The sequence below is a fragment of the Jaculus jaculus genome, chromosome 17, assembly GCF_020740685.1.
Source record: "Jaculus jaculus isolate mJacJac1 chromosome 17, mJacJac1.mat.Y.cur, whole genome shotgun sequence".
NCBI classification, from domain to species: Eukaryota; Metazoa; Chordata; class Mammalia; order Rodentia; family Dipodidae; genus Jaculus; species Jaculus jaculus.
In genome coordinates this window covers 62,846,008-62,871,185 of record NC_059118.1, presented here as the reverse complement: position 1 = coordinate 62,871,185, position 25,178 = coordinate 62,846,008, and the positions used below count along the sequence as shown (strand labels likewise).

Sequence of the window (25,178 nt, the reverse complement as noted above, 5' to 3'; positions counted from 1 at the left end):
GTTGTCTAGATTATAAAGTAATATTATAGTCATCTTAAATTCCCTGATTTTGATCATTACAATATGGTTACATAAGTGGATACCTTATTCTTAAGAGATATATACTGAGGGCTGGGGAAATGGCTCCACAGTTAAAGGCGCTTGCTTGCAAAGCCTGCTGACCTAGGTTTGACTTCCCAGTAACCATGCAAAGACAGATGTGCAAAGTAGCACATGCATCTAGAATTCAATTGCAGCCCTGGTGAACTCATCCCACTCATTTATTACTTTTTCCCTTTCCCTCTGCTCACAAATAAATCAATTTTTTTTTGAGGTAGGGTCTCTCTCTAGTCCAGGCTGACCTGTAATTCACTATGCAGACTCAAGTTGGCCTCAAACTCATGACAATCCTTCTAGCTCCTGAGTCCTGGGATTAAAGGCATGTGCCACCACACCTGGATAAATAAATTATTTATTTTTAAAATTTATTTTATATTTGAGAGAAAGAGGGAAAGAGAGAGAGAATGGGTGCACCAGGGCTATCAGCCACTGCAAATGAACTGCAGATGCATGTGCCACCTGTGCAGCTGGCTTACGAGGGTCCTAGGGAAATGAACCTGGGTCCTTTGGCTTTGCAGGCAAATGCCCTGACCACTAAGCCATCTCTCAGCCCATAAATAAGTTTTTAAAAGGCAATATATACTGAAATATTTTCATTTCAAAGGACATGGTCATTGCCAAATGTTCTAGAAGATAACAAATGCACGTCTATGGGTAGAGGGATAAAGCAAACTTCAAAATGTGAACAGCTAGGGAATCTGGGTAGAGGATCTTGCTAGAGGGTTTTCGTGCCACCTTTGCAACCTTTTTGGTTTTATGATTGGTGAGAGTGACTTCACACCTGCTTTCTTTGTCTCCTCAGTCAAACTGGCACCATGTCCAGGCACCAGAACCAGAACACCATCCAGGAGCTGCTGCAGAACTGCTCGGACTGTCTGATGCGGGCAGAGCTCATTGTGCAGCCTGTAAGCTCTCTGTTCCCCTCCACTCCCCTGCTCCTGACCTGCACATCACTCTTCCGGGATCTCTTTCGCACACTTAGTGTTTCCAGATGGTTTTCGCCAGGCCAGCCTAGAGAGGGATATATTGAAGTCCATTTTCTGATGCTAGTAACAATGCCATAGACTGGGGAAACTATAAGGAAAAGAGGCTTGGGCTGGAGAAATGGCTCAGCACTTGAAGCTGCAAAGACTGACAGCCTGGATTTCGTTCCCCAGTACCCACATAATGTCACATGTACAAGTGGCGTATGCGTCTGTCACAAACATTTAACCTGAAGAGTGTAAGGGTTTTTCTATTCAAAGACTATTGTAATGTTCTAATTTCTTATTTTAGATACTGTGTTGGTTTCCCATTCTTGTACATTTTTGCCCAGTTAAAAAATATCCCTTTAGCTGGGTATAGTGATGCATTACTATAATCCTAGCCAACACTTGGACAACAGAGGCAGGAGAATTACCAGTTCAAGGCCAGTCTGGCTGTGTAGCCAGGGCCTTTTGCCACTGTAAATGAACACCACATGCATGTGCCACTTTGCATCAGGTTTTATGTGGGTACTAGGGAATCAAACCCAGATTGCCAGGCTTTTAAAGCAAGCACTTTAACCACTGAGCAATCTCTCTAGCCCCAGTCCACAAATTCTGATTTGTGAATCCCCCACTATTCCTTATCGCAAATTAATACGATCATTTTCAGTTTAAAATGTTTTTGTTTTGTGTGAGAGCTCTTAGCTACATAGCCCAGGCTTCCCTTGAACTTGGGATCCCCCTGACTCAGCCATCTGGAGACTGGGATAACTGGTGTGTATCACCCCACCTGAATCTTTTGCAGCTTGGTGGGGGAGGTACTTTTGATATTTACTGCATTTAGTATAGAAAGTTTGCTTTCATTAACACTCATGAAGCTTTTCATTGTGGTCTTACATGTTGTCCTTCGTGTGGATTTTTTTCTTGTAGGAACTGAAATACGGAGATGGAATCCAGCTGGCTAGAAGCAGAGAACTGGATGAGTGTTTTGCACAGGCCAACGACCAGATGGAAATCACAGATAGCTTGATCCGGGAGATGCGGCAGATGGGCCAGCCATGTGAAGCTTATCAGAAAAGGTACTCCCCTGAGAGCAAGGCTTAGGCATGAAGCTTACCAGAAAAGGTGTTCCCCTGAGAGCAAGGCTTAGGTGTGAAGCTTATCAGAAAAGGTGCTCCCCTCAGAGCAGGCTCAGGCAGCCCCTGAGAAGGAGAATGGCTCACATCCGGCTGCTCTCAGCTCAGTGCCCAGGGCCTCTCCTGCAGGAGGCACATGGGTCCCAGGAAGACCTGCCTTACTTGGGACCTGGTACACACTTCTAGATCAAAATCACTACTTTCGTCTTTCATGGGTTCTCAAAGCTGCTCTGAGAAGAATTAAATGGACCTGCCCAAGAAAGTGACCATTCACAAAGTAGTTCTTGGGGCTAGGGAGGTGGCCCAGCAGTTGAAGGCACTTGTTTACAAAGCTGGCCAGCCAGGTTCGATTCTCTTGTACCCACATAAAGCCAGCTGCACCTGGAGTTTTTGTTTTCAGTAGCAGGCCCTGTTAAATTTTTTAAAATTAATTAATTAATTAATTTGCAAACAGAGAGACACACAGAGAAACAGAAAGGGAGGGGAGAGAGAGAATGGGTACGCCAGGGTCTTCAGACCCTGCAAATGAACTCCAGGTGCATGGGCCACTTTGTGCACCTAGGTTTATGTGGGTACTGCAGAATCGAACCTGGGTCTTTAGGCTTTGCAGGCAAGTGCCTTAACCACTGAGAAATCTCTCCAGCACCATAAAAAACTTTTTTTTTTTTAAAGGGCAGGGAATGTAGCTCAGTTGTAGAACACTTGCTTAGGATCCAGACAGCCCTGGTTTAATCCCCGGGACCACACAAACTGGCTCTTTCCTTGAAGAGCTGAATGGAGCTGCGTCATTACCTTCCCTCCACTTAGGCAGCAGTGTAGGAGAGGTCTCTGGCACAGGTCTGACTTTCTTTATTTTCCTTTTCTTTTTCGGGAGTGGGTGGGTGAGTAGGGTCTTACCCTAGCCCAGGCTGACCTAAAATTGACTATGCAGTGTCAGTCTGGCCTCGGACTCATGACTGTCCTCCTACCTCGGCTTCCCAAAGGCTGGGATTAAAGGCATGAGCCACCACACCCAGCAGAGAGAGAGCACGCGTGAGAGAATAGGCATGTCAGAGCCTCTAGCCACTGCAAATGAACTCCAGACCCATGAGTCGCTTTGTGCGTCTGGCTTTATGTGGGTGCTGGGCAACCAAACTCCAGCCGTTTTGCAGGCAAACTCTTTTACCGCTGAGCCATCTCTCCAACTCTGGTGTCTGACTTTCTGTGAGTTAATATTAAATGTTACTTTAAAGAATACCAAAGGGGTGCTCTTGGAGTTGGAAGGGCATTACAGAGCAGTCCCTAGGATGAAACTCACAAGAAAAGCAAAGGTACTTCCCAGTTAGGGAAAGGTTGAGACATTTTCATGATGTTTTGGGCTTTGAACATCTTCATAGCATTTAATGTTTTATAAGGTGCAAGTCATGGAGTAAAGAAAAAAAAAATAATCCCCCCCCAAGAAAATCCATGTGGCCTGACCCAAAGGAGACCCAGAAGAGGGTCCCCATACGTGTTTCCCTCGGTCTCTCTCCTGCGATGATGTCGCTGTTTTCCTGTCCCTTTAGACTGCTTCAGCTGCAGGAGCAAATGCGAGCCCTTTATAAAGCCATCAGCGTCCCTCGTGTCCGAAGAGCCAGTTCCAAGGGCGGCGGAGGCTACACGTGCCAGAGTGGCTCCGGGTGGGACGAGTTCACCAAGCGCCTCACGGGCGACTGTCTGGGCTGGATGAGGCAGCAGCGGGTGAGCAGTGCGCCGCGGGTTCTGAGCCCGCAGAGCAGGGCAGCGCGGGTGGAAGGCGGAGAGAGGTCCCAGTGCCAGATGTCCCGCGACAGCCACCTGCGCCATCAGAGATCAGCTGACCTCACCGGTGTCACAAATGGGTTAAAAGAAAGAGCAGCCGGCATGGTGGCGGGCGCCTTTAATCCCTGCACTTTGGGAGGCAGAAGTAGGAGGATCGCCATGAGTTCGAGGCCACCCTGAGACTGCCTGGTGAAATCCAGGTCAGCCTGAGCTTAAAAAAAAAAGGAAAGAGAAAGAAAGAAGAAGAAAGAGCGAGTAGTGATTCACTGAAAATGTTAAAGGGAGGAGGAGGTGCGAACAGTGAAAATGGGGGTTCAGGTTTGGGCTCATGGGTTCCTACCTTGTATGTTTGAAGTGCCAATTGCCTGGTTGTGCAAGCAATACAGCCCTCATGTGGGAGTGAGCTGAAACCCTAGAACTGGGGTTTCTACAAAGTATTTTTTAAATTTTTTTGTTTTATGTTTATTTATTTATTTGAAAGTGACAGACAGAGGAAGAGGCAGAGAGAGAGAGAGAGAATTGGTGCGCCAGGGCCTCCAGCCACTGCAAACGAACTCCAGATGCGTGCGCCCCCTTGTGCATCTGGCTAACGTGGGTCCTGGGGAATCGAGCCTCGAACCGGGGTCCTTAGGCTTCACAGGCAAGCGCTTAACCGCTAAGCCATCTCTCCAGCCCCTCTACAAAGTATTTTTCAATGCTAATTATCATTCCGTTGTTTTCTATCCTCGTTCGGCCCTGTAATGAGCTGGTGGCAGGTGTGTTAGAATGACATGCTGTGGAGAGATCTTTTTTTTTTTTTTTTGGTTTTTCAAGGTAGGGTCTCACTCTGGCTCAGGCTGACCTGAAATTCACTCTGTAGTCTCAGGGTGGCCTCGAACTCACAGCGATCCACCTATCTCTGCCTCCCGAGTGCTGGGATTAAAGGCGTGCGCCACCACGCCTGGCTTTGTGGAGAGATCTTTAGGCAGTGTGGTTGTGGCTGTATGGAAGCTTGGTGGATTGTTGGATCAATTTGGCAGTGGTTCTAAAATTTCTCAGCCACTTTGGCAAAACTCTTTTTTCCCTTTGAGTCTGGGTTTTATGATCTTGCTGAAGACTAGTCTCAAGCGTGTGGCTAGAGGTGTCCTCCAATGTCAGCCTGCGGCGTCGCGAGGACCACAGCAAGTGCTTGCTCCCTGCCAGGTTAATTATTTTTTATAGAAGAAGACTTTTTAAAAAAGATTTTATTTTTATTTATTTACTTATTAGAGACACTATAGAGAGATTAGTAGATTTATTAGAGGGAGAAAGAGCAAGAGAGAGAGAATGGGCACACCAGGCCTCGAACCACTGCAAGCAAACTCCGTATGCATGCGCCACCATGTGCATCTAGCTTATGTGAGACCTGGAGAATCAAATCTGGGTCCTTAGGCTTCACAGGTATGCACCCTAACTGCTAAGCTGTCTCTCCAGCCTTTTCCTTTTTTTCTTTTTGAGGCAGGGTCTTACCCTAGCCCAGGTTAAGATTTCTGAGTGTGTTCTTTCCTACATGGTGAGTTCTTTTGCCACTAGGCATTTATTCACACACTTACTCAGTTATGTTTTCTTGTTTACCTTTTAATTTATTTATTTAGATTAGATCTTGCTATGTAGTCCAGGCTGGCCTCAAGAATGCTGAGATGGTAGGTGTGTACCACCATGCCTGAGGTGTGCGCCCTTCCACTCATTATGAAGAGAACGTGGGAAGAGCATCAGTGATTATCTCAGAAGCCACAATATCTGTATGGTTTAGATTCCCTTCAAATCTTTGAACACATGTTTCTTTCCTTTTTTCTTCCTTCCCTTCTTTTTCTTTTTTCCTTTCTTCTCTTCCTTCTTTTACTCTTTTCTTTCTTTCTTTTTTTTTTTTTTTGGTTTTTCAAGGTAGGGTCTCACTATAGCCCAGGCTGAGTCTCAGAGTGGCCTCGAACTCATGGCGATCCTCCTGCCTCTGCCTCCCAGGTGCTGGGATTAAAGGCGTGCACCACCACACCTAGCTTCTTAAGGGTTTTATATGTGCTGGCACCATGTCAGAAACTGCAGGCTCCAAATTATGGCCCCAAGGATGAATATTATTGGAGGAAACAAGATATTTTCCAAAGGCCAAATAATTGCCTTGCAAAAGCTATAATAAAGTCTTGCTTAGGAGTAAGGAGAGGAGGCGCTTCATATCTGTGGAAACTTGACTTGGTGGAGCTTGAACTGTGTGTACCTTGGAGATCCTCACTGACAGGCAAGACAGCCTTTGGGCCAATTAATTATGCAACATCATCTCCCCTGATGACTTCTGAGACACTATACCAGGGATATAAAATGACAGCTCATAATTTGTCATTTTCTGTATTCCTCTTGGGTGTAGCTGTGTAAGGCTTTATAGAGCTGGGTGTGGTGATACACACCTATAATTCCAGTCTGTGCCACATAGTGAGACTCTTGTTTCAAAATCAAACAAACAAAAAATAAATAAAGCAAGGAAGCAAAGAATGCTTTCTAGAAAAGTCTCTGTATCTTTAAACTTCAGAAAATGGCATTATCACATGGACTTGGCTTAAGGTCATTTTTATTCACTCACTCATCCTTATTCAGTTAATGTTTTTTCTAGTTTATTTTATTTTCTATTGAGATAAGGTCTTATGCAGCCAGACTGGCCTTGGACTTGTTACCCTCCTACCTCAGCGTCAGGAGTGCCGTGCTTTTGAGGTCAGACTCACAGCTGCCAGCAAACCGAAAGCCCTGCGATCACTCCTGGGGCTTTGGCCTGGGTTCTGTGTGTCTTTTCTCTCTCACCCCCAACCCCACACATAGCCTGCATTCTTCACTATTCCCAGGAGGCACCGTGAAGGCCTCTGCTGACAAGGGAGCCATTTCCCCAGCGGCGCCCGGGAGGCCGTGCCCGTCTCCCTGCCAGGCTTGGTTTTGTTTTCCTCATCTGCACTTGTGTCGATGGACAAGGCAGATACTGTACACCTGGCTGGTAGAGCCCAGTACCTCCCAGTGCGTGTCTGCTTTAATGCTGGGACAGCTGCAGATGAGGCTCAAAGTCCAGGTGACCTTCAGTGATCGGACTCTGAAATGGCTCCTCTCTCTGAAGCCCTGCCAAGTTCCCGGGAACGTGGATGTGGCTTAGGACAGTCGGGCTCTGTTCTGGCTGCCCTCCCAGTGTGATCTGTTCTGACACAGGTGATTTAGAAGTGGGCATGTATTGGGCCAGGCGGGATGGCACACTGGAGAAAGCTGGTGTGCCCCAGTTCTACCCCAAGAAAAAAGTGGAAGCCATGAATCAGGGGAAGGAAGCTGTGCCTTAAAATGAGGAAGACCCACCTGAAAGTTGTCCTCTGACCTCCACACATGCACATCACACACACACACACACACACACACACACACACCCCATGCAAACACACACGCAAACAGTGCAATTTTAAAAATAAAACATAGAGCCGGGCGTGGTGGTGCACACCTTTAATCCCAGCACTCGGGAGGCAGAGGCAAGAGGATTGCCATGAGTTCGAGGCTACCCTGAGACTGCATAGTGAATTCCAGGTCAGCCTGGGCTACAGTGAGACCCTACCTCGAAAAACCAAAACAAATAAAATAAATAAAATAAAATATAGAGCCAGGCCAGGCGTGGTGGCACACACCTTTAATCCCAGCACTCGGGAGGCAGAGGTAGGAGGATCACCATGTATTTGAGGCCATCCTGAGATTACATAGTGAATTCCAGGTCAGCCTGGGCTAGAGTGAACCCCTGCCTTGAAAAACCAAAAACTAAATAATAATAAAAATAAAAAAATAATTACAGGTACTCATGTAAAAGGAGAGGGAGATGATGAACTTGCCCCAGAATGAAACATGGAAGAGTGTGTTTGATTCTTACTGAGTCATATTCTTTAAATTTAGACTGAAGTACCAAAACTATACACTTTTAATTTTTTAAAAACCTGAACCTAAATCGGGTGAGGTGGCGCACGCCTTTAATCCCAGCACTTGGGAGGCAGAGGTAGGAGCATTGTTGTGAGTTCGAGGCCACCCTGACACTACGTAGTGAACTGCAGGTCAGCCTGAGTTAGAGTGAGACCCTACCTCGAAAAACAAAATGAAAAAAAAGAAAACCCCTGAACCTAAACCCACAATGTTAATATTGCCAACATGAATAGAGGACTGGAGAAAGCCTAGTGGTATATCACTTGCCTTGCATGTGTGAACTCCTAGGTTCACTTCTCAGTACCACAAAAAAACAAAACCAAAACCCCCCTCAAAAAACTAAAACCCACATTAATCAAAGCAACGTTCTTGAGTGTGCAATTTCCCTTTGAAGTAGACCACGGTGTTGTTTGTATGCTGAAAGTACGAGATGTAAGTGCACCGTTCACTTCTGAGTTTATTCATCCAAAGAGCTCAAGGCCAGCGGTGTACCTCAGTGGCAGAGCGCTCGCCTGGTATGTATGAAGTATGGGTTTGATCCACAGTACCGCAACGACAAAGAAAAGCAAATTTAGCCCGGCGTGGTGGCGCACGCCTTTAATCCCAGCACTCGGGAGCTCGAGATAGGATTGCTATGAGTTCGAGGCCACCCTGAGACTACATAGTGAATTCCAGGTCAGCCTGGCTAGAGCAAGACCCTACTTTTAAAACCCACACATAACAAAATAAAAGATAATTTAAAGAAATAAACAATGACAAATTCTTTCAGGTTAGCTGTTGGGCTGGAGAAACTATGTGTAACTGGTTTCTCAGTGACTTTGGGTGTACAGTAAAATGGTTGACTGAAGAAATGTCCATTGGCATTTTATAACATTCTATAATACACATACTGGTATCTTACACGCACACACACACACACACACACACACACACACACACACACACTTGCGTTCTCACACAGAGTTTCTTCAGAGATCATGGTCTAGGTTGCAAGACACCCATTTCTGCATCTTCCTCGGCTCCTCCTGGGCTAGGGCTAAACAAATTGAGGCATGTGTTAAACAATTGCCATTAGCTGTTTGGTAATCTTTCTAAATTAAAAAAATGCTTTTATTTATTTATATGTTTATAAATAGAAAGGGAAGGCAGGGGAGGGAAGGAGAGAGTGGGCATGCCAGGGCTTCTTGCCACTGCACATGAACTCCAGATGCATGTTCCACTGGTTTATGTGGGACTGGGGAATTGAACTGAGGTCATCAGGCTTTGTAAGCCAGTGCCTTTACCTGCTGAGCCATCTTCCCAGCCCTGTTTGGTCATCTTGGACCTTAGAAAAATATTTTGGCTTCAAACATGCTTCATTTTGACGTATGCAGTGTGTTTTGGTGAGGTGGTGTTGGGATGGGGACTTGCTGTGTACCCAGGCTGGCTTTGAACTCCTGGGCTTAACGTCCTGCCTCGGTCTCCGGGGTTACTGTACATGTTTGTTTTCTCAGAAGCAGAGATCCTTTGGCCCCTGGGGCTGGAGAGAAGTGGGTCGACCAGCTGCCGGACAGGGACAGTAAAAGGTGTCTTTTCCTATTTTCTCTTCGTCCCCAGGCGGAGATGGACTTGATCGCCTGGGGTGTGGACTTGGCCTCGGTGGAACAGCACGTCAACAGCCACAGAAGCATCCACAATGCGATCGGAGATTACCGCTGGCAGCTGGATAAGATCAAGGCCGACCTGGTATTGCTCATTTGCATTTTGGAGTCCTCAGAAAGCATACTGTAGGACTGTGTGACTGCTCTATGGCTGTGCTTTCCTTTGCAAGAGTGGACCATTATTAGAATCCTGTTTCACGAAGGGGAGTGGAAAGAGAAAGATCTAGGGCACGTAGAGGAGGAGCTGAGCCCGAGCTAAGTGCCCGCGGGCACTCGCGAGCTGGCTCTGTAGATGTGGGATCTAGTCGGCAGAACGCAGACCGTCACCTTCTGAGGAACCTAGGTCGGTCGTTGCATGTTCGTATTGTTGGTGAATCCTTTTGTAGGTGGAAATTAAGATGCGTTTCTTCCAAAGAAAATCATGACCTAGGCCAACACTTCTCTTGTGTGGAGAAAAAGTCAGACTTGCAGCTGGGTAGAGAGAATGACAGCGCGAGACGGGAATCTGCTTTTCGGTGCTCGGCTCCCAAGATCTCTGCACAGTGAAATCACCAACTTTTGTAGTTAGGCTGAGGCTATCCATCCTCATTTGTTCTGGATGCCCTAAAAACAAAACCATAACAGCAACAACAAAAACTTGTCCATTTTAGTACCTGATCGACTTTCTCATTTCCCTAAGATCTAGAGCATTCTAAGTAATAGTTTCAAATGTTCAGAAAAGATGTACAAAAAGCAAGTCATTAGGTGACAGTGACTAGGCCTTTATTTTGCGGTGAAGGCTGTACTCAGCCATGGAGGGATCTTTAAACCACATGTGGGAAACCTCGTAGAACAATCCTTCTTTCTCCTGAGGGATCCAAGGCCAGCACCGTAGGGAGGAAGATCAGCAGAGCTGCTGTTTCTTTTTCTGTTTTTCGTTTTTTTTTTTTGCTTGTGTTTTTTGAGGTAGGGCCTCGCTCTAGCCCAATTTGATCTGGAATTCACTATGTAGTCTCAGGTGGTCCTCGGACTCTCGAACATCCTCCTACCTCTGCCTCCCAGGGTTGGGATTACAGGTGTGCGACACCATGCCCCACTTAAGGCTTCTTTTCCTTCAGAAATACACAGGGGAATTAAAGTTAGCTGTGTTTTCTTCCAGCGTGAGAAGTCTGCCATCTACCAGTTGGAGGAGGAGTATGAAAACCTGCTGGTAAGCTGATTTCCTCCAAAGGACGGGAAGTCCTTGTCCCTCAATAGTGTGTGGCCCCTGGGGACAGTGCAGCTGCTCAGCGAGACCTTCCACCCTGGACCTACACTGGCTGCTGGTGCTCAGAGACCCTAATATTGTTGTTACTGTTGATTTTCCTTTAGAAGCAAATTTGAAGTCCCCTGCCCCCAAAGGTAGTACTAATTTTGAGCGTCGTGTGAATGGCATTTGTTAGTTGCTTGTATAGTGATCGGCCTCTGAGACTCTGGGATGGCAGTCTTCAGAAGAGGGTTAAGTAAGGGTGCAGGTTTACTAAACGGTCATTGCCATCTTATGACTGGCTCTGTGTCAGTCGCTTGTTTCATAAGAGAGATGCCCATTCTGCCACCGATTTGTGCCACCTTGTTTTCACCTTTTCCATATTTCTGTTTTCTTTTTTGTTTTTCTGTGGTAAGGTCTCACTCTAGCTCAGGCTGACCTGGAATTCACTATGTAGTCTCAAGGTGGCCTCGAACTCATGGTGATCCTCCTACCTCTGCCTCCCAAGTGCTGGGATTAAAGGTGTGTGCCACCATGGCTGGCCATATTTCTTTTTTTCTGATGTTATTGATGTATTTATTTGCTTGAAGGGTGAGGAGAATGTGCATCTGGCTTTATGTGGGTATTTGCGAATCAAACCTGGTTTTGTGAGTAATCGCCTTCAACCTCTAAGCCATCTCTCCAGCCCCCACCTTTCTTATATTTCTTTGCTGGATATAACAGTTTTAAAATAATGTGGCTATTGGTGACACAATAATTTTCCTGTTGGATACAACTGATGGCCCCTTAAGTTTGTAGGTGTAGGAGAGGGGGAAAACCTTGTCTTGTGTAAGATAAAAGGCTCGATTTATCTAAGAGTCCAATTCTTCAAGAGGAGAGGGAGAAAAAGAGAGAGAATGAGAATAGGCACACCAGGTCTTCTGGTTACTGCCAGCGAACTCCTCATGCATAACATTTTCTTCATTCATTTGGCTTTACATTGGGTATTGGGGAATTGAACTGGGGCCAGGATGCTTTGTAAGCAAGCATCTTTAACCACTGAGCTATCTTCCTGTCCAAAAGTGTTAAAGCCAAACATCATTATCAGTGGGGAAGGAGCTGAGTGGTTGAACGCTTGTGGAGCATAAGGGAGGCTGAAGTCGGACCTCTGGTACCAGAGGGGAGAAACAAACAAACAAACAAACAAACAAAAGACCTTTTGGCTGTTTGAATCTAAAGTCACCATTGCCCTCTCATCCATCACAATTTTGGGCAGGCTCTTGGTGGTCAGTGAATGCGCCAGGTTAGTAGCTTTTGCCTGTTTTCAGATGATCTTGGTAAGGGAGCCACAGAGGTTTGTGTGTGAAGTCTGCTGTGAGCACGGCTTCTGTGTGTGCTGTTTCTAATGCCGCCTTTGACCCTGGCCGGCAGAAAGCGTCCTTCGAGAGGATGGACCACCTGCGCCAGCTGCAGAACATCATCCAGGCCACGTCCCGGGAGATCATGTGGATCAATGACTGCGAGGAGGAGGAGCTGCTGTACGACTGGAGCGACAGGAACACGGACATCGCGCAGAAGCAAGAGGCCTTCTCGGTGCGCCTGCCGGGCCTCACGGGCCTGCTCAGCCTGCTGCCTGGAGGGCTGCGAGGGGACACGGGGTAGTTTAATAAGCGGCCAGCCCCTGTCATTCAGCTTTGGAAAAACCACTCCTTTCCAAGTGCTGTCCCCAGCATTCTGGGTGAGGGACACTCTCCAGGCATCACGTTCCACGTGTGATCTTGGTCACCAGCATTGCTTGGGAGGGACACTCCACACTTCCTGTCCCCAGCATTTTGGGTGAGGGACACTCTCCAGGCATTACTTTTCCTTTGTGATCTTGGTCAGGCCTGGTCACCAGTCTGGCCTGAGCCACTTACTGTCCTGTGACAGACACGCTTTCCAGCCTTGAAGACGCTGTGATTCTCGAGGACAACACAAGTCACACCAGTCCGTGGCATCGTTCGTTTCCAAAATGCACGCAGTCTTGGGTGCAGCACCCTCTAGATACTGAGGGTGATGCGGGCCTAGAGTGGCAGCATTCTCTAAAGGACTTGATGTTTTCTTTCATAGATCCGCATGAGCCAACTGGAGGTCAAGGAAAAGGAGCTTAATAAGCTTAAGCAAGAAAGCGATCAACTTGTCCTCAATCAGCATCCGGCTTCAGACAAAATTGAGGTGGGCTTCATGGGAGTCATGTTGAAAAGCTGGGCAGAAAGAGCCTACGTGGGTGGTTGATTTCTCTCCATCAGAGCAGTGCCGACTTTATTTTCTGTTTTGGATCAACAACTCTGGGTCAGGGTTGCACACTTTTTCTGGAAAACCTACATAATAAGTACTTTTGACTTGTAGGTTAGGTGGTCTCTGTCATAATCACTGACCTCTGCCACTGTATCACAAAAGCCACCAGAGACACTATGTAAATGAATGAGCATGGCTGGGCTCCAATAAAACTTTATTCACAAATAAAGGCAGTGGACCTAGTATAGCCTTTGGGCAGTATAGTTCGTTGACTTTTGTCAAAAAGCTGTCATTTGTGGCCCGTGCTTAGGCTGGTGTAGGTCACCCGTATTGTCTGTAAGACTCACTACCTTAAGCCCCCTTGGCCCTCTGACCCGATGCCCCAGACGTCCTGGGATCCAGCACCTGGCTTGGTGTGGCAGAGGGACCTTCCTCACGTACTGTCTTCAGCGTCTGCCCTGACTGGTCAGTAGCTGCTCAGTTCATGCCCATCCAAGGAAGCCACACTCCCCCTCTGATGGCAGTGGTTTGTGGAAACTGGTTGTAAAATCTAATTTCCGCCGCACAATAAAAAGGCATGTCGTGTGTCCGTGTGTGCCCCCGTGTGTGCGTGGGGCCTGCGCCTCGGTGCAGTGGAGCTGGGCGGTCAGCGGCGCCGTCTCGTTGCAGGCGTACATGGACACGTTGCAGACGCAGTGGAGCTGGATCCTGCAGATCACCAAGTGCATCGACGTGCACCTCAAAGAAAATGCAGCCTACTTCCAGGTCAGCATCCTCGTCATCTTGCGGGTCTCCGTACCTTATCCTTTGAGTGATTTTTTGTTTGTTTGTTTGTTTGCTTGCTTGTTTTTCAAGGCAGGGTCTCGGTCTAGCCCAGGCTCAATTCACTATGTAGTCTCAGGGCGGCCTCGAACTCATGGCGATCCTCCTACCTCTGCCTCCTGAGTGCTGAGATTAAAGGTGTGTGCCACCATGCCTGGGTTGAGTGTGTTTGAAAAGCACTGAAAACAATCCTGAAATCACTGTATACATCCTACCAATTGGTTTCCGTTCAGGGGAGCGTAGACCTGTAACCTGACCACCGTTGACTCAGGTCCTGCTTCCCTCCCCCATGTGCCTAGTTCCTGTGCTGCTCATGTCCTTTAGCCCCTACCAGAGGCTTAGGGGAGACAGTCTGACGCAGAACTACTAGCTCTCTGACACCATAGCAAAACACCTGAAGCAGTTAACGTGTAAAGAAAAAGGTTTGGGCCGGGCGTGGTGGCGCACGCCTTTAATCCCAGCACTCGGGAGGCAGAGGTAGGAGGATCGCCGTGAGTTCAAGGCCATCCTGAGAATGCAGAGTAAATTCTAGGTCAGCCTGAGCTAGAGTGAGACCCTACCTCGAAAAACCAAAAAAAAAAAAAGAAAAAGGTTTGGGCTTAATGGTTAAGCGCTTGCCTGTGAAGCCTAATGACCCTGGTTCGAGGCTCGGTTCCCCAGGACCCACGTTAGCCAGATGCACAAGGGGGCGCACGTGTCTGGAGTTCATTTGCAGTGGCTGGAGGCCCTGGTGCGCCCATTCTCTCTCTCTGCCTCTTTCTCTCTCTCTGTTGCTTCAAATAAATAAAATAAACAACAAATATATTTTTAAAAAAGAAAAAGGTTTATTTTGGCCTATGATTTTGCAGTTTCAGTCTGTGACTCATGGACCCCGTTACTGTAATAAAGCAGATGATCATGGAGGGGTGTGTGGGGCGGGACAAAACCACTTGACATCGTGCCAGCCAGGAAGCAAAGGGTGGGAGAAGGGCCTAGAGTCCTACAGTCCCCATGCTTGCCCTTCCTTCCTTCCTTCCTTCCTTCCTTCCTTCCTTCCTTCCTTCCTTCTTTCCATCCTTCCTTCCTTCCTTCCCCTTCCTTCCATCCTTCCTTCCCCTCCCTTCCTTCCTTTCCCTCCCTTCCTTCCTCCCTCCCTTCCTTCCCTCCCTCCCTCCCTCCCTCCCTCCCTCCCTCCCTCCCTCCCTCCTTCCTTCCTTCCTTCCTTCCTTCCTTCCTTCCTTTTTTTAGGTAGGGTTTCACTATAGCCCAGGCTGACCTGGAGTTCCCTATGTAGTCTCAAGATGGCCTTGAACTCATGGCGATCCTTCCACCTTCTACCTCCCTAGTGCTGGGATTAAAGGTGTGCACCACCATGCCCAGCCATCTCCCTTTTTAAAAACATGTTTTTGGGGCTGGAGAGATGGCTCAGCAGTTAAGGTACTTGTCTGCAAAGCCTAACAACCCAGTTTTAATTCTCTAGTATCTACATAAAGCCAGATGCATAAAGTGGCGCATGTGTCTGGGCAGTGGCTGGAGGCCCTGACACATCCATTCTCTTTGTCTCTCTCTCTTTTTGTTTGCCATATATATATATATGAATAATAATAATAAATATAAATAAATAAAGTGTATATCTATATCTATCTATCTATATCTATCTATCTATGTATATACACACACTTTATATATATATTTATTTATTTATTTTTCAAGGTAGGGTCTTGCTCTAGCCCAGGCTGACATGGAATTCACTCTGTAGTCTCAGGGTGGCCTCAAACTCATGTTGATCCTCCTACCTCTGCCTCCCGAATGCTGGGATTAAAGGCATGAGCCACCATGCCCAGCTTAAACAGATATCCTTTCTTATTTATGTATTTATTCATTTATTTGAGAGAGAAAAAATGAAAGGGGGAGGAGGAGAGAGAGAGAGAGAGAAGGGACACACCAGGACTTCCTGCCACTGCAAGTGACCTCCAGATGCATGCGCCACTTTGTGCACGTGGCTTTACATGAGCACTGGGGAATCAGCCCAGGCTGGCAGGCACGTGCCTTTAATGGCTGAGCCATCTCCCCAGTGCCATAATCTCCTTTGAGAACACTGCCCCTCAAAGTTAAAGACCTCTCACAAGGCCCTTCCTTCTGAAGTTTTCCCAGGGGTACCGCTCCGGGCCCAAGCTTTTCACACATGTGCCTTTAGGTGACATCCAAGATCTGAACTGTGGCAGTGACAGCGTCTGCTGATAAATTCCTCTTCATTGACATGGGTCACTCTCATTCTTCACAGTTTTTTGAAGAGGCCCAGTCGACTGAAGCCTACTTGAAGGGTCTGCAGGACTCCATCCGGAAGAAGTACCCCTGTGACAAGAACACACCCCTGCAGCATCTTCTGGAGCAGATCAAGGAGCTGGAGGTACCACGGCCCTGGCGGGGGGTGAACCCCAGGTGCAGCTCAGGCTGCAGCTGGTATGCAGTACACACCTGCACCCACTCCAGCAATTCCCTCGACATTCAATGGCTTCTCTGCATGTGCGGCCACCTGGAGAATGATTTTCACTTCAGGGCCTGGGTGGCTTACTGAAAACAGGAGCTGGGAGGACCCACGACTCCCCTGGTGATTCCCTTGGGAGAGCACACTTTGATTCCCCACAGGTCCTTTCACACGAGGGCATTCCCTACTGCCCATGTGATTGGGCAGGCTCATGACAGAAGCCTTTCCTATTCCCTGGGGATCCGTTTGTGCTTTATTACCATTGTGCAGTTACAGTGGTGTTTAACCTGCCATGTTGTAGCAGGCACATCCTTGTCATCCAGAGAGCTATAAACTTCACAGGGCAGCTGTGTTGTTAAAGGCTGTGTTTGCATTTGCAGAAAGAGCGGGAGAAAATCCTAGAATACAAGCGTCAGGTGCAGAACTTGGTGAACAAGTCCAAGAAGATCGTGCAGCTGAAGCCACGGAACCCAGACTACAGGAGCAACAAGCCCATTATCCTCCGGGCTCTGTGTGACTACAAGCAGGACCAGGTGCGCTCGCGCTGCAGAGCCAAGATGCGTGACTCTGTCTGTCCATCAGGAGAGCTGCCTAGAACCATGATGTAGGGCTTTGTCCATCAGGAGAGCTGCCTAGAACCATGATGCGGGCCTCCGTCTGTCCATCAGGAGAGCTGCTCTAGAACCATGACGTAGGGCTCTGTCCATCAGGAAAGCTGCTCTGGAACCATGATGCGGGGCTCTGTCTGTCCATCAGGAGAGCTGCCTAGAACCATGATGCAGGGCTCTGTCTGTCCATCAGGAGAGCTGCCTAGAACCATGATGCAGGGCTCTGTCTGTCCATCAGGAGAGCTGCTCTAGAACCATGATGCGGGGCTCTGTCTGTCCATCAGGAGAGCTGCCTAGAACCATGATGCAGGGCTCTGTCTGTCCATCAGGAGAGCTGCCTAGAACCATGATGTAGGGCTCTGTCTGTCCATCAGGAGAGCTGCCTAGAACCATGATGCAGGGCTCTGTCTGTCCATCAGGAGAGCTGCCTAGAACCATGATGCAGGGCTCTGTCTGTCCATCAGGAGAGCTGCCTAGAACCATGATGCAGGGCTCTGTCTATCCATCAGGAGAGCTGCTCTAGAACCATGATGCGGGGTTCTGTCTGTCCATCAGGAGAGCTGCCTAGAACCATGATGTAGGGCTCCGTCTGTCCATCAGGAGAGCTGCCTAGAACCATGATGTAGGGCTCCGTCTGTCCATCAGGAGAGCTGCCTAGAACCATGATGCAGGGCTCTGTCTGTCCATCAGGAGAGCTGCCTAGAACCATGACGTAGGGCTTTGTCTATCAGGAGAGCTGCCTAGAACCATGACGTAGGGCTTTGTCCATCAGGAGAGCTGCTCTAGAACCATGATGCAGGGCTCTGTCTGTCCATCAGGAGAGCTGCTCTAGAACCATGATGCGGGGCTCTGTCTGTCCATCAGGAGAGCTGCCTAGAACCATGATGTAGGGCTCCGTCTGTCCATCAGGAGAGCTGCCTAGAACCATGATGTGGGGCTCTGTCTGTCCATCAGGAGAGCTGCCTAGAACCATGATGCGGGCCTCCATCTGTCCATCAGGAGAGCTGCCTAGAACCATGATGCAGGGCTCTGTCTATCCATCAGGAGAGCTGCTCTAGAACCATGATGCGGGGCTCTGTCTGTCCATCAGGAGAGCTGCCTAGAACCATGACATAGGGCTCTGTCCATCAGGAGAGCTGCTCTAGAACCATGATGTAGGGCTCTGTATGTCCATCAGGAGAGCTGCTCTAGAACCATGATGTAGGGCTTGGCTTTGTCCATCAGGAGAGCTGCTCTAGAACCATGACAGAGGGCTTTGTCCATCAGAAGAGCTGCTTTTAGAACCATGATGTAGGGCTTTGTTCATCAGGAGAGCTGCTCTAGAACCATGACAGAGGGCTTTGTCCATCAGGAGAGCTGCTCTAGAACCATGACATAGGGCTTTGCCTGTCCATCAGGAGAGCCAAGGCTCATCTTGGTTTCAGTGGGCACAGCTGTCCTGTCCTGTCTTTGCTTGGACGAATAGAATAGCAGCCTGTGGCAGCCATGCCGCAGCTCTACAGAATCACCTAGACATGTCGTGAAAGGAAAATAGTCACTTCTAGTGTTGGGGAGGTCAGGTGGAGCCTCAGGCCGTGCAAGCATGAGTTCCCTCACTGAGCTACACCCCAAGATCAGACAGGAGTTGTTCTGAAAACTTAAGAAAAATCCTTAAGGCTACTATTTCTTCTAGTACCTAAAATTTATCTGTGAACATCCTCATCTTACTGACCAAATAAATGACAAGTGATGTCATTGTGCTGCCTGTAAAAGTAAGAGTCTTGCTGATTTGGGCAGTACTTGAGCACGTAAGTTCTGTAGGTTCTGATGTAAATGCAGCATTTTTACTTATTTATTTATTTACTTTTTGGTTTTTCAAGTTTGGATCTCACTGTAGCTCATGCTGACCTGGAAATTCACTATGTAGTCTCAGGGTGGCCTCGAACTCATGGTGATCCTCCTGTCTCTGCCTCCCAAGTGCTGGAATTAAAGGTGTGGGCCACCACACCTGGCTATTTTTTTAAAATGTTCTCATTTAGTTAAGAGAGAGTGAGACAGATATGAGAGAGAGAGAGAGAGAGAGAGAGAGAGAGAGAGAGAGAGAAAGAGAGAGAGAAAGGGAGAATGGGCACTCCAGGCCCTCCTTCCTGCCCTCAAATGAACTCCAGTTGCATGTGCCACTTTGTGCATCTGGCTTTACATGGGGAATTGAACTTGGGCTGTCAAGCTGTGCAAGCAAGTGCCTTAACCACTCGCCACCCTCCCCCCAGCCCCGTAGATGTGGCATTTATATAGAAGATGGTTTGGTTTAGTGTTTGCTTATAAGAATCTCACAGATCTGTTTTCTCATTGTAACATTATGAAGGATTTCAGAATCAGTGTGATTACTTGGTTAGGAAAGCTTTATGGAATGTTCGAGTACTGTACCATGTGGAAGTATCTTAACAGCTTGTTGACTGAGAAGAAAGTAGTTCAGGTTGGGCTGGGAGTTGGTATTGCACATCTATAATTCCAGCGCTCGGGGAGGCTGAGGCAGGGGAACTACCTCTAGTTTAAGGCCATCCTGGGCTTCAGAGTAAGAGTGTTACAAATCCAACAGGGAATACAGGGGAGAGAAAGAGGCAGTTGGGTCGGAATACAGGGAGAAACTCCAGTGTCTTATGTTTCACCAGTTGTTTTAGCGCGCAGCGCTTTTGCTCTTGTATTGCCTCACGTCTAGGAAGCACGCTGCCTTTGGCGACGCCACAACCCTGAAGTAGCCATTTCAAGAAGCTGTGGAGACTGGAGTGAATTAACTAACTCTGCTTTTTGTTGTATTGGACAGTGAGTCTGAGGCCTCCCACCTGGCAGGCAAGCCCTATGCCGCCGAGCAGTACCCGAGTCCTTCTCTGGGATTCTTGTTATGAGGCATGGTCTTGCTAAGTTGATCAGGATGCCCCTACCCTCACTGCAGCCCAGGCAGTCCTCAAGCTTGTGATGCTCCTGCCCCGGCTTTCTGAATAGCTGTGATTCCAGGCCTGGGCCTCTGGGCCTAGATGCAATTAATTTGTAAGCAAAGATATTTAAATGCTGTAGTTAATTTGTTCTACTGGAGAATGACACCAGAATGTTTTTATTTTGAAAACTTAAGAGCAAGGGGCTGCGACGACCCAGGTTCAATTCCCTAGCCACCCAGATGAGCACTCATTTGCAGTGGCAAGAGACCCAGGCACATCTATAATACACACACATGTGCAAATACATTAAGTGTTTAAAAGGTTTAAGAACACATGAGGGCAGTGTCTCCCTCATATCAAAATCTAATACATGAAACACAAGCCACAAAAATAGAACGTGAGGGCTGGAGAGATGGCTTAGCGGTTAAGGTGCTTGGCTATGAAACTTAAGGACCCAGGTTCAATTCTCCAGGTCCCATGTAAGCCAGGTGCACATGGTGGCACATGCATCTGGAGTTCTTTTGCAGTGGCTAGAGGCCCTGGAGCACCCATTCTCTCTCTCTCTCTCTGTTTGTCTCAAATAAATAAAAAATAAAATCTTTTAAAAAAATAAGTAGGACGTGACAGGGCGAGGTTTGCTTTGCGGAAGAGTTCCGCTCCTGGCCGACGCCCCAGACTGACTTCGTAAAGTCACTCTCCCTAGTTCACTCACAATGTTTTATTTACAACAGCCCCGTGTAAATTTAGAACCAGCTTCACGGGGGCAGCGCCGAGCGTTGTAGCAGTTGGCGCGTCTTCCTCCCTGTCTCGGGCCCGCGGGGCGCCCTGCTCGTAGAGCTCACGGGGGGCTGCTTGCCTTACAGAAAATCGTGCACAAAGGGGACGAATGCATCCTGAAGGACAACAACGAGCGCAGCAAGTGGTGCGTGACGGGCCCTGGAGGCGTGGACATGCTCGTGCCCTCCGTGGGGCTCATTGTCCCCCCTCCGAACCCGCTGGCTGTGGATCTCTCCAGCAAGTGAGTTGTCCCTGCTCCCAGTGGCCAGGGCACAGGTGCAGTGGGGGTACGGGCGCTTGCACCCCAGCAGAAGACAAACCAGCAGGCTTTTTAAAATTTATTTTATTTATTTGAGAGAGAGAGGCAGGTAGACAGAATGAGTGTACGAGGACCTTCAGCCACTACAAACAAACTCCAGACGCATGAGCCACCTTGTGCATCTGGCTTACCAGGGTCCTGGGGAATTGAACCTGAGTCCTTTGACTTCGCAGGCAAATGCCTTAATGGCCAAGCCATTCCTCCAGCCCAGATTCTTATTTATTTTTACCATAATGGCTTCCTGGAAAAGGAACCTCTTAAAGGTCACCTTTACTTTGTCATGCATTTATATTTTGAAGACACTTTGATTATTGTTTTTGTTTGGATTTTTTCTTTTCGAGGATAGGGTCTCACTCTAGTCCAGGCTGACCTGGAACTCACAATATAGTCCCAGGCAAGCCTGGAACTCACAGAGATCTTCCTACCTCTGCCTCCTGAGTGCTGAGATTAAAGGTGTGCACCGCCACACCCGGCTGTGGTTATTGTTATTGTTTTTGTTTTTAGAGGTAGGGTTTCACTCTAGCTCTGGCTGAGCTAGAAGTCACTATGTAGCTCAGGGTGGCCTTGACCTCATGGCGATCCTCCTACCTCTGCCTCCCGAGTGCTGGTATTGAAGGTGTGTGCCACCACACCCAGCGACACTATGGTTACTACTGGATAAAAAATAACACCTGAGGGCTGGTTGAAGGGTTGGCTTCGTGGGTAAAGAGCCACCCTCCTTACCACATCCACCTGCCTCAACTAAAGTGATGTGAATGTCCCATAGTGTGTAGACAAAAGCGAAGAATATACTTTTGGGGGGCTGGAGAGATGGCTTATCAGTTAACCACTTGCCTGAAAAGCCAAAGGACCCAGGTTCGATCAGTTCTCCAGGACCCATGTAAGCCAGATGCACAAAATGGTGCATGTGTCTGGAGTTAAGTTTGCAGTGGCTGATGGCCCTGTCTCTCTTTCTTTCTCAAATAAATAAATAAATAAAACATTTAAAAAAAATGATATACTTTTGGGGGGTAGCTTGGTCCAAATCCATCGAAATGTCGGCACTTTTGAAAAGCACAGGTGCACCTGTCACTCGTAAGGTTTTGTTTTGATTTCTGGGTGGTTGTACCTGCGTGCCCTTCCTGTCTGGCTGAAGTGGCTCCCCTTCCTGCCTCCCAGGATCGAGCAGTACTACGAAGCCATCTTGGCTCTGTGGAACCAGCTGTACATCAACATGAAGAGCCTGGTATCCTGGCACTACTGCATGATTGACATTGAGAAGATTCGGGCCATGACCATCGCCAAGGTGTGTCCTGGGGACATGGTGGGCTGCCTGACGTGGGTGCTTGCTGCCAGCTACAGGCAGACCTCACTGGGCAGCTGGTGATTCGCACTGTATCCCATGAGGCCTCTCAGCCTCCATAGAGGTCCGACCTGTCCAGTATTCACAAGAGCAGATGGACAGAGCTCAGTGGTCGAGCATTTGCTCGGCTTGTGTGAGGCACTGGGTTCCGTTGCTGGCACCGCAAAATGAACAAAACCAGGAGGCACTGGCTTATGGCTGGTTGGGAGACAAACAGAAACTCTCACAGAAGTGACCTGACAGGCAGGAAGTACCTGTGGGGAAGGCAATGAGGGCCTGAAGTAGTTAGGACCCCAGCCTCCTGGGAGAGGAAGGGAAATCAGGTCCCAGATGCCCACTGCTCGGCTGTGGACAAGGGCCAGGCAGGATGGCATTCTCCAGGAAACGCTGACCATCCTCCTTGAGCTCAGGGCTCTTCCAGGGGTGTCTGGAAGAACCCTAGCTTGAGGAGTGCTTCAGCAGAGTGACAACGTTAGTGACAGGCGGGGAAAGGGAAGCAGAATGGGCAGGTCTCAGGGTTCCCCTCCCCCCCTTTACATTCACAGCTGGAGAAGTCTTGCTATACTGTGCTGTCCATTTGGGACTTCTGAGTAATATTCAAAAAATAATTTTATTTGATATATATATATGTATGTATAGATATATATATGCATACACACATATATATATGTATCTATGTGTCTATGTATGTATGTATGTATGTATCTATCTATCTATCTATCTATACATATATATATATAGAGAGAGAGAGAGAGAGAGAGAATGGGCATACCAGGACCTCTAGCCACTATAAAAGAATGCCAGGTGCATATGCCACCATGTGCATCTGGCTTATATGGGTACTGGGGAATTTGAACCTGTGTCCTGAGGTTTTGCAAGAAAGAGCCTTAAGTGCTAAGCCATTTCTCCAGAACCTGAGTAATATTTTGTTTGAGGAAAAATATCCTGTAGGTGAGCAATCCATTGCTGTGGTCCTTAGGAACACAGACAAAACGTTCCAAGACCTTCTGCGTCGTAGCCTACCATGATTAGAGCGGCCTCAGGCTCCATCTGGGGGGGGGGGGCGTGGTTCATGAGCGCCCCTTGGTCTCCCTGGGGTGAGGGGCGTCCGCGGTGGCGCAGCACCTCTGGCTGACGCGCGGCCTCTTGTCTCTGGGCAGCTGAAAACCATGCGGCAGGAGGATTACATGAAGACCATCTCGGACCTTGAGCTGCACTACCAGGAGTTCATCCGGAACAGCCAGGGCTCGGAGATGTTCGGCGACGACGACAAACGGAGAATGCAGTCGCAGTTCACGGACGCCCAGAAGCACTACCAGACTCTGGTCATCCAGCTGCCAGGCCACCCGCAGCACCAGACAGGTCAGCCCAGGACACCCTTCTCTTCCTTTTCCCCTCCTTCCCTCCTTCCCTCCCTTCCTTCTTTTCCAATCAGAGAGACAGAGAGAAAGTGGGAATGGGTGCACCAGGGCCTCTAGGCACGATTGCAAACGAACTCCAGTTACAGGCGCCACTTTGTGCATCTGGCTTGACGTGGGTGCTGGGAGTTGAAGCCAGGTTGTGAGGATTTGCAGGGAGCATCTTAACCGCTGAGCCACCTCTCCAGCCCACATCCGTCTCTATCAGCCTCATGTGTAATTGGCTTTTCAAACCATTTGTATAAAAGTAGTTTCAGAACCTTTTTTTTTTTTTTTTTTTTTTTTGGAGGTAGGTTCTCAGTGTAGCCCAGGCTGACTTAGAATTCACTATGGAGTCTCAGGGTGGCCTTGAATTTACGGTGATCTGCCCACCTCTGCCCCCCGAGTTCTGGGATTAAAGAAGTGTACCACCATGCCTGGCTACTTTTTCTTTTTAAAACAGCACTTAGTGTGCTTTTTTAAAAAATACTGTGCTTGACTATTTTTTTTTGTTTATTTTTTATTTAGTTGATAGTGACAGACAGAGGGAAAAAGAGGCAGAGAGAGAGAGAGAGAGAGAGAGAGAGAGAATGGTGCATCAGGGCCTCCAGCCACTGCAAACAAACTCCAGCTACATGTGCCACCTTGTGCATGTGGCTCATGTGGGTCTGGGGAATCAGGCCTTGATCGGGGGTCCTTAGGGTTCACAGGCAAGCGCTTAACTGCTAGGCCATCTCTCCAGCCCCTAGTATGCTTTTTTGATATAACAAAATACCTGAATCTAGGGAATTGGTCAAGAAAAGAGGATCATTTAGCTCATGGTTTTGGTGGCTGGGAAACCCAAATGGCATGGCACCTGGTGAATGACCCCTGGCCATGTTACAGGGCAGTGGAGAAGCAGAAAAGGGGGGGTCGCATGCAGTAGGCGCCAACTACATGGGTTGGCCTGGCTTGAGAGTAACTCATTGTTGAGAAATGATTAGTGCTGACGACTTGCCCAGTCCTGAGGGCATTCGTCCTTGCTGAGGGTGGAATGCCCACAATGTACTCGGCTTCTGGGCACACCTCTGAAAGGTGCCTCTGTCTCAGTCCCTTCACGTGAGCCGTCACTCTTCCAGTGCGTGCGTCTCAGGGGAGGGGCAAACCTTATCCATACCATAGTGGGCATAGACAATCATGTACACACCAAAGTTCTAGAATCAAGTCAAAGGAAATTGGAGTGTTTTTAGGCATTGCGAATGGTGTCTCAAGGCCCGGCACGCCGCTAGCTAGGAAATCTCTGATTTTTATGATCCAAACTTTTTTTTAAAAAATTTTTATTTATTTATTTGAGAGCGACAGACACAGAGAGAAAGACAGATAGAGGGAGAGAGAGAGAATGGGCGCTCCAGGGCTTCCAGCCACTGCAAACGAACTCCAGACGCGTGCGCCCCCTTGTGCATCTGGCTAACGTGGGACCTGGGGAACCGAGCCTCGAACCGGGGTCCTT

At 48.2% G+C, this 25,178-nt stretch overlaps 1 protein-coding gene across 2 annotated transcripts in view; it reads left to right on the top strand.

The window, feature by feature from the left end:
- LOC101604872 (desmoplakin) overlaps nucleotides 1-25,178 on the top strand; it is a 57,711-nt gene that overhangs the window by 14,347 nt on the left and 18,186 nt on the right. For both annotated transcript variants that reach the window (XM_045136473.1, XM_045136472.1), the window contains exons 2-14: nucleotides 902-1,004; nucleotides 1,995-2,143; nucleotides 3,745-3,919; nucleotides 9,518-9,646; nucleotides 10,700-10,750; nucleotides 12,197-12,358; nucleotides 12,875-12,979; nucleotides 13,712-13,807; nucleotides 16,128-16,253; nucleotides 16,712-16,864; nucleotides 20,718-20,872; nucleotides 22,109-22,235; nucleotides 23,453-23,654. In XM_045136473.1, coding sequence (XP_044992408.1) covers nucleotides 902-1,004; nucleotides 1,995-2,143; nucleotides 3,745-3,919; nucleotides 9,518-9,646; nucleotides 10,700-10,750; nucleotides 12,197-12,358; nucleotides 12,875-12,979; nucleotides 13,712-13,807; nucleotides 16,128-16,253; nucleotides 16,712-16,864; nucleotides 20,718-20,872; nucleotides 22,109-22,235; nucleotides 23,453-23,654 — 1,733 coding nt within the window. The remainder of the gene's footprint in view (nucleotides 1-901; nucleotides 1,005-1,994; nucleotides 2,144-3,744; nucleotides 3,920-9,517; nucleotides 9,647-10,699; nucleotides 10,751-12,196; nucleotides 12,359-12,874; nucleotides 12,980-13,711; nucleotides 13,808-16,127; nucleotides 16,254-16,711; nucleotides 16,865-20,717; nucleotides 20,873-22,108; nucleotides 22,236-23,452; nucleotides 23,655-25,178) is intronic.